Raw genomic sequence first — 9,571 nt, forward strand, 5'->3', positions numbered from 1 at the left:
TAATTTCCAATACTTTCATCCTCTTCATCTCAACAATACCTGCAGTACTTCAAAATTTACAGTATTCAAAACAACCCCCTGAATTTTATCTCAGCAGTTGTCCTGGTTTTTTCTCTTCAGCTCTTGAAGTGTTTGTCTTTTTTCAGTTCTGTGCTTATATAGTACAGTATTGTATACCATAGTAATTCTGCTTAATGTCAGTTTTAGACTAAAACAGTGTTTTCTTTGGATTTATGGGTCACATCTACATATATTATTCAGCATACAGCACAACAAAACACTGGATTGACATCTATGACAACCATAGGAATGGAAGTAAATATTAGTTATATATAAAACTATATCAAGTGAACCTCATCTTGCATGGCGTTAAAATTGCCATGTTTTCATCTAGAAGTAGAAGGCGGACTCAATTGCAGAGTACACAGGAGTTTATTTAGGGACAGGACAGGAACCGTAGTCGGGGACAGGCGTGGGTCTTCTTACTGCAAATGTCATTTACCAGGAAATCCAGAATCGTGGTCGGTCAAACACGAATCAGAACACAGGAAGGTAGAAGTCACAGGAGAAGGACTCAGGGAGGTGGACTGGGAACAAGGATTAGAAACAAGAAGCAGGCTGCCTCCACCAAGTGAGCTGTGTCAGCAAACAAGGTTCCACATCCTTCTCTGTTTGCTTCTGCCTTATATCCTGCCAGGGCCAGGTGTATCTGATTATGGTGTTGGCATGGGTGTGGCAAAAATGTATTAAAGTAGCCAATTTATCCAAATTAACTAGGTATCTAATGTGAAATATTTATTATGACTGTATTATTTTCTTACAGGCTTAAATAATAATAATCCGTATCATAACAGCATTAGGCTAATGTGACTATCAAACCTGCTCTTATTAAATTAGTTAACGTGACTGATTAGTCGAACCCCCCCCCCCAGTGCTTCACATTGACAGAAGCAAGGAAGTCTTACAAAGCTGTTTGATCAAGTTCTTGCATATAAATGAAACATTAAATCTGTTGCAAAGAAAGTTTTTGGATTATATCCAGAACTGGCACCTCTACAATGGCAAAACAAGTCAAATTCATTTGCTCACTTTCTGTATAATCAGCCAGGTTATTACAGTCAGTGCAGGAAAGATCAAGTTCTTAAAATGATAATGAGACAGGCTACTGAGAGAAGAGGCGTCGAATGTGGAAATGCAGCAGGTGACTGCCTAATGGAAATGTTGCCGGTCCACTGATCATTTCACATCAGCAAATCGTGATTATTCTTTTAAAAAATTAAACAAACTCCATCCATCCATCCAAATTCAGTCATTGCTTGTCCTGAGCGGGGTCGTAGTGAACAAGAACCTTTAAATAAACTCTCCTCATATTTATTTGTTAGCAAGCCTAAGTGTTACAAGGTGGCTGAAAAATGTTCCTTACTGTTGTCATGGCTCTTGTCTGGAATAGTTGAAACCTGTATAATGTGGATCAACAAGCATCAGGGCAGACCTGAAAAAGTCTTCAAAGTACGAAATTAAAATGAATAAGATGTGAGTAAAGAGCTCTAGGAGCCATTTCCTCTTTCACAATAATCATATAAAAATGAACAATTCAGTTCTGCTCACTCTGTATCCTCCGAAGTTCTGTACCATGTCAGGGGTCATGATCCCAGTTCCCATCCACCACCAGCCTGCAGTGGTGGAATAACCTGATCGTCAGATCACAACAGCGGGGGTAACTAGAAAAACTCAGTCCTCTCACATTACAATAACTTTAAAATCTAAGGTTCCAAACTGGATTGTTTTGTTTGAATATTGATTGTGTTGCATATATATATCGAGTATATATGTTCGAATCCCGCTTGGGGTGCCTTGCGACGGACTGGCGTCCCGTCCTGGGTGTGTCCCCTCCCCCTCCGGCCTTACGCCCTGTGTTACCGGGTAGGCTCCGGTTCCCCGTGACCCCGTATGGGACAAGCGGTTCTGAAAATGCGTGCGTGCATGTGTGTATAGTTTAGTGATACAGAACCTTTAAGTGAAGGTATTTAATATGTTTATTGTCTAACTACTTGATAAGTGTTTTCACTTTAACAACTCTAATTGCTTGTTAAATTTAATGGCCTCTTAGTAGTTTACAACCTGAACTGTGATTGCAGTACCAAATTAACAAGATTCATTGTATACCATAACTCTCTGTTCTGTGTTTGCTGTTGTGATATTTTTAGGCTGTTTAAATGACCAAATAGGGGGGTGCGGTGGTGCAGTGGGTTGGACCGGGTCCTGCTCTCCAGTTGTCTATGGTTCGAGATCCGCTTGGGGTGCCTTGCGACGGACTGGCGTCCCGTCCTGGGTGTGTCCCCTCCCCCTCCGGCCTTACGCCCTGTGTTGCCGGGTAGGCTCTGGTTCCCCGCGACCCCGTATAGGACAAGCGGTTCAGAAAATGTGTGTGTGTGTAAATGACCAAATAACACTTTTTTAAAAATTAGTTGAGTACCTGAACAGCACAAGTAGATGAACCATCTGACTCTGTTCTATAAAATTAGAAATCTCTCCCGCTCTGTTCAGTGAAACATTCGAAAATGTTTGTTTTTCCACTTTTGACAGTAAGGGTCCAGTCATTGCCAAACTACAGAGCCTTCCATCAAACACCTGTACATGACAAGCAGCGCAGTAAAATGGATGCATCAGCAGCGGATGCTGTGATCCTTGAGAGCAGCATCGAGCATCAAAGTACAAGTGATGTTCCTACAATTAGGCGATTCCCTCAACGACACACTCAGTGGCTGTTTTTAACAATCTACAGGCTGGATCAGTGTCAGTGTGTGGGGGCTGCAGGCTATTGATTTGCGCTTTATGTTCACAGAAGAAGACAGAAATACAAACACACTCAGGCACGTGCTGAAGATTTTTGGAAGGCATGGTTGTCACACATCAGAATGAATGTGGGGATGTAAATCATGCTGTCAGAGTGAATTTTTCACTTTAAAAGGCTGCAGAACAGTAACATTTATAATGTTAAATTGGAAGGTGCTGGAAGGTATTAGTTGCTACATTTAGAAATGTGGGCTTATGTCCTCCAAACTGTGCATAAATTCTGCATGAAAGCTTTGCCAGTTCGGGTCACATGTGTTCCGATGACAAGAAAGGCTCTGTCTGAACTTCGGAAGCACTTACTAGTTATGTGACGCTAAAGTTTAATATTCATTACAATATTGGCACAACTTACATTTATTCATTTAGCTGGGGCTTTTCGCCAAAGCGACTTACAGTGTTAAGGTTACAGTTATTCACCCCTTTATTCAGCTGGATAATTTCACTCAAGAAATTCAGGATAAGTATCTTATTCAAGGCTACTACAGCTAGAAGTGGGGATCAAACCTGTAACCTTCAGAGCTGAAAGCAGCAGCTCTAACTACTACACTATCAACTGTCCCTAGCACTTAGAACAGAAGACAAATAAAGTTCACCATGTCCAATCTGTGTTACATCAGAGTGAACCGAACAGATTGAGAATTTACCTTAGACAGACCATCACTTTTACATAAATGTAAACCTTTCCCGTCAAAGTCGTTCACCGTGTAGCGTGTTTCCTCTCACAGAGCTGTATGAAGAAACAGCATGCAATGCAATATATACCAAATGATGTAACATCTCTCTCTAGATAAACTGCTCTGGGCATTAAGTGTAGTGAGCTGCGGTTCATTTCCAAGCAACAGCTCCCCTTGGTGCATATGCCTTCTTATGCCTTCTTTTAACTTCCCTCCCTCCCTCCCTTTTGGCTCTTGCTCTTCCAGCCTCACAGCAACTCTATCTTCCTTGCTCTCTCTCTGCCTTTTCTCTGTCGATTTCTGCCTCTCCTTGCCAACTCTATGTGATGAGACAAATAGGTAAAATTCAGCTCCCCAGTACCTATGTGCAGAACAAGAAGTGCGTTACTGAGCCACAGTGCAATAATCCCATGTCACAGCCAGATGTGCTGGTATTTTCGTGTATGACTGTGAACAACTGCTCTCGCTATATTGCATATAATGTGATTTTGTCACCTGCTTTCAATTTAACACAATTATATCTGAAAAAAGAAAACTTTGGATTAATCGTGAATATCTACAAGGAATATTGAATGAGTGGTAACAAAGTTCATCATATACATAATGGAGCATCTCTGTTTCCCACAAAGTGAAATGAAAGTAATGTTAATTTACAAAAATCATACTTCTTATTAACTGCTTCTGAGCTGATGCTTTGACTTAAGGTAACATAAAATATTTTAGTTAATTACAGAGCTGGATATTTTTTTGCCGGAGCAATTTTGCACCTTGTTTAAGGGCACTATGAGAGTAACAAGGAGTTGGGCTTGAAACAGCACCCTTCTGGATAAGTTTATGTCCTTAACTTCTGTGCCACCTGCTGCCTCATTATAACTTTGGTCACAGCTTCAGTTCAGCTGCCACAAACTCTTTGTCGTGAACAAAAACACACAGAACTATGTCTCTCTTTCTTTCTTGCCAATGTCTGAACCCCCAGCACCATAGCTGCTCGCCGCAAGCACTGATGAACCTACTCACGTACCGGCAGCTGCTGAGAGGCGAGTCCAGACCTCCTGGTGGAGCCCTGCCTTGAGCTCAGCCTCTTCCAGGACTCGGTAAAACGTCCGCGAGTGGTTCCCCTTCCCGGCCCTGGAGTTTCCTCCCGGGACGAACACCCCCTCTCCAGCTGCCCCCTCTCACCCCATCTTCTCTTCCCCATCTCAATGAATCACAGCACCTTCCCTTCAGGATCTCAGCACTTGAGTCATCTTATGCTGTCTTAAAGCACTGAGCGGTGAGTGAGAGTCAGCAAGCGAATGAGTGCGCCGAGGAAGAGGAGCGCCGACACAGATCCCTCTTACAGCTACTACTGCTGATTTTGTTTTCACTGTTGGTATTCTTCCACCCTAAGAAGTAGACATTGCCGGATCAGGAGCTCTGATGACAGCCACGCCTGTTGAATGTCATGCCGTGCTACTATCCAGGGCTCCCAGTAGCTTCCGACTGTGGAGGCACAAAAGCAAATATCGCACTTGCTAAGTGACTGGCATTCTGAATCCCTGAATCCACACCCCCAACCCCCACCCACCCACCACACACACCACACACACCACACACACACACACGCACACACACAAACGTACACTTGCTCTTGTTTTCTTCCTCCCTGCAGCCGTAGTTTGCAGCCTAAGAACCACCGCTTTGCCTGTTTTTCTTCCTCTTTCGTTCCTGCATTAGAGCCTTTGTATTCGGGGAAGAAGAGAGCGAGGCCAGCCGCGAGTATTAAACCACCGACTCGGTTTCCCTGCTCTCTTACCTCCGACACAGTTCATTACACAGGCATTCAGTGCCACTGGGAACTCTTCTTCTCCACTTTGCATCAGGATGGGGTTTCACTAATGGCCAGAGCACAAATCCTTTTCTCTCCAAAAAAAAGTCATCACATAACAAAAGCACAGGGCAAAACACACAGGGTTTTCCACCTAGCTTTGAACCACTGAGCTTATATCAAACACTTTTTTTATGTAAATGACAGCTGGTAGCAGCATCAAGGACAGCAACCCTTCAGCTGAAAATTGTTCATAATCGTGCGATCATCCAAACATAACATTACTGAAAGAAATTATGTCCAAGAATGCAATACATTAAATGTTTAAGGGTGCTTTGATTTCACAACTGTCGAAGAAAGCAAATTATGTAGAAACTTTGAATAGAACAAAAATGAGATTCTCAGTCTCTTTATGAAAAAGTTGCATACAGTACATTGAACTTGTTCGCATTTAGAGGTCTTGTGCTGTCGTCTTGTGTAGCAGCAATCCCCCAAAGGACAAGTCCCTAGACTGTCTTTCATGACACAGGGTAAATATACCTTATGCTCCACCTACGAGGTGTTTTACACTCAGCAACTTGAAGAACAATGCAAAATGGCACACAGGTGTCTGTATGTTTCTGAGCAGGTACCCTGAACTGATATCATTTCCAGAGTATTCCTTCAGTCTAATCTGGGGCTGCTTTCAGTGAAGGACTTGTTGAGGAGAAGAAATGTACCTTTGAAGAGTGTTACTTGCTCCTGTGTTTCCAAAACACCAAAAAGCAAATGTTCAGATAATTCATTCCATCTTCTATGGGTTGTGTCAAATGGAGGGTACTCAAAGGCAAAATCATTTAAAACACTGTTAAAAGTTTCTGTCCTGTATTGCTAAATCTGATGTTCCGCAAATGGGAGAGTTTACCAACTCATTGGTCATGCTTACACAGTAAAACAGAAGTGTTTTTATGGGTTATGAGTCATCACAGTGAAGGGTATCCATGTGATATTATACAGCATGATGTCTCTATCACTGCCCTAATCATTCTTGTTGTGGTTGTTTTTTATCGCCCTCCTGGCCTTCTCGGCTGCTTCTTGGATGACCTTGACATCATGTTGAGCTCTGTGCCAGGGGACGACACTCCGTTGATTCTCCTGGGTGACTTCAACTTGCATATTGATGATATTCATGCAAGCGGCCTTCTGTTGCTCCTACAGTCCTTCGATCTCCCCCTGTCCCAATCCCCTGCTACTCACAAAGCAGGCAATTGTCTTGACCTTCTATTTTTCCACAGTTGTGGCTGTTCCATCCTCTCTGTCACTCCGCTGCATGTCTCTGACCACTTCTTTATTTTCTTTCAACCCTCCCTCACCACTACCTCCTCGTCTCTTTCTGCACCCATTGTCACCTTCCGCCTCAACTTAAAATCTCTCCCACCTTCCTGCTTTGCCTCTGCTATGCCGTCCGCTCTCCTTTCTGCTGCATAATTCTGGGATCTATCAACAGACGATGCCACTAATGCTTTCCTCTTTGCCCTATCTTCCACCTTTGACTCTCTCTGTCCATTGGCTTCTAGACCAGCATCATCCCATTGGCTGACTGATACATAACAAGCTAACAAGACCAAACTCGGACTGCAGAGCGAACATGGTGTAAATCCAAGACTCACTCGGACCTGGATGCCTACCAGTCACTCTTAGCTACTTTTAACTCTGCTGTCTCTTCAGCTAAAACTTCCTTCTACCACAACAAAATACAGTCTGCTTCTAAAAAACCACACAGACTCTTTGCGACCTTCTCATCCCTTCTGTGTCCTCTGCCACCTCCTCCCTCTTCTCTCATTACTGATGATTTTGCTCTGTTTTTCAGAGACAAAGTCAAAGCAATCACTGACAAGTTCTCACATCACCCTGCCCGGTTCGCGCTGGACATTCCTGCGAAACTATCCTCTCCGAATTCAAGCCACTCTCCAAATCTCAAATCTCTGACCTTCTGATATCACACAGAGCCAACACTTGCTCCCTTGATCCAATCCCATCGTCACTCCTACAGAACATTTCCCCGCAATTCTCCACCTTCATCTCTAAGATCATCAACTCCTGGCTCTCCTCTGGCTGTTTCCCAGTTGCCTTCAAAACCACTCTAATTTCACCTCTGTTAAAAAACCCTCCCCGGATCCCGGTCTTGTTGAAAATTACAGACCGGTCTCTTTCCTCTCCTTCCTGTCTAAAACCCTAGAGCAGGCAGCCTGTGATAAACTGTCTGATTTGCTCACCCGGAACCATCTCCTCGATGGTTATCAGTCTGGTTTCAAAGTTGGTCACTCCACTGAGATGGCCCTTCTGGCAGTGTCTGATGCTCTCCAGGCTGCTAGAGCCACCTCCCTCTCCTCGGTCCTCATCCTCCTCGATCTGTCTGCAGCATTCAACACCATCAACCAAGGGTTTCTACTTTCCTCTCTTAGTCAGCTTGGTTTCAAAGGAGCGGCACTAGATGGTTTGAGTCCTACCTATCTGACAGATCCTATCAAGTGGTTCTGCAGAGCTCCTATTCTTCTCCTCTGCCTCTCTCAACCTGTGTCCCACAGGGCTCGGTATTGGGTCCTCTTCTCAATTTATACCTCCTCCCTCGGCCCGACCATAGCCTCCCGTGGATTCAAATATCACTGCTATGCTGATGATACCCAGATCTTCCTCTGCTTTCCACCTGGAGAGTCAGACATTTCCGCACATATTGCTGTCTGCCTGTCAGACATCTCTTCATGGATGTCTGATTACCACTTCCAGCTCAACCTCTCCAAAACAGAGATTCTTCACCTCCTAGCTGGCTTGTCCTCCTGTCACGATCTATTGATTAAACTGGACAACTCACTCATTTTGCCTACCTCCTCGGCCAAGAGTCTGGGAGTAACGATTGACTCAAGTCTGTCTTTCTCTTGGCACATCGAAGCCACAACCCAGTCCTACAGATACATCCTGCATAATATTTGTAGGATCCGTCCTTACCTCACAACTGACTCTGCCCAACTATTTGTCCAAGCCATGGTGACTTCCTGTCTGGACTACTGCAACTCCCTCCTGTGTGGCTTTCTTGATATTGTCATCAAACCTCTGCAGCTGATTCAGAATGCTGCTACATGAGTTTTGTTTGATTTGCCAAAGCATTCCCATGTATTATTTCTACTCATTTTTTTACACTGGCTTCCTATAGCTGCCCGAATCAAATTCAAGACCCTGGTTATTGTCAAAAAATGCATCAGTAGAACTGCTCCCAGCTATTTACAAGACTTGATCAACCACTACACCCCAACCTGACCCCTTTGCTCATCTACTTCTGCTTGACTGGAGGTCCCTTACATGAAAGGTAAAGCTCGGAGGTTCTCGATTCTGGCTCCGTTGTAGTGGAATGACCTTCCTCTCTCACTCAGAACTGCAGAAACTCTGTGTACATTCAAGAAGGGTCTGAAAACTCACCTTTTCCAGATCCATTTTGTCCAAGATCTCTCCAGCTCATGTGTGGTGAAAAAGTTCAAGCACCTTAATTTCATGATCTTCCCCAGATAGGCCTTTACACAGCTGCTACTCCAGCATTGTATGTGATTGTCTGTGTACCTTATTCTTAAAAAAAAAATAAAAAAATTGGTAGGAGGTTATCAGGATTCATCTACCCTGCGTTTTATGCACCTACTCGAGCGATGAACATTGGTGCATCAAGTGGATAGTAACAAACTAGGTTTACTTAAGAATCACATGTCTGCAGTCATGTCTCTTTCTCTTAATGTAATGCACAAATTGTATTTTTGCTGAGATGTATGTCACTTTGGAGAAAAGTTTCTGCTAAATGAATAAATGTAAATGCTGAAAAAAATAAAATTCGACTTATTTGTGTCACAGTACCCAGAAGTAGTCCTGAACTGGACAAAACACCAACATGCACAACAGCACGTGAGCACAATTAGCACAACGGGAATATAAAGAGCACCAACATCTTCAGCGAAATCTCAACTCACAATATATGTCTCCTTACCTGAGAAGAGAACCACTGTTGACAGTCTCTACCTTGTCTTGCGTCTCAGTGATTCCCCACCCATATTCTGTTCTTATCCAAGTAAGCATCTCCTTGCCTCCTTCATTTTTCGTCGCTGTACCCAGGAATCCACTACTAATACTAGGACTGTACATCATCATGGTGTGGTAGCTTGCGTGTCTCAATGATTCCAAGAGCTGTACTGGTTGGAACATTGCTCCTGGTGGG

At 43.6% G+C, this 9,571-nt stretch overlaps 1 protein-coding gene across 2 annotated transcripts in view; it reads right to left on the minus strand.

Moving 5' to 3' along the window:
* The window catches only part of trpm3 (transient receptor potential cation channel, subfamily M, member 3), a 163,420-nt gene extending 158,517 nt beyond the window's left edge, over positions 1-4,903 (minus strand). For both annotated transcript variants that reach the window (XM_018760070.1, XM_018760069.1), the window contains exon 1: positions 4,552-4,903. In XM_018760070.1, the coding sequence (XP_018615586.1) occupies positions 4,552-4,728 (177 nt within the window). In that variant the 5' untranslated portion in view covers positions 4,729-4,903. The remainder of the gene's footprint in view (positions 1-4,551) is intronic.
* Between the last annotated feature and the right edge of the window lie 4,668 nt (positions 4,904-9,571).

Source organism: Scleropages formosus, chromosome 17, assembly GCF_900964775.1.
Source record: "Scleropages formosus chromosome 17, fSclFor1.1, whole genome shotgun sequence".
In the NCBI taxonomy this organism is placed as follows: domain Eukaryota; kingdom Metazoa; phylum Chordata; class Actinopteri; order Osteoglossiformes; family Osteoglossidae; genus Scleropages; species Scleropages formosus.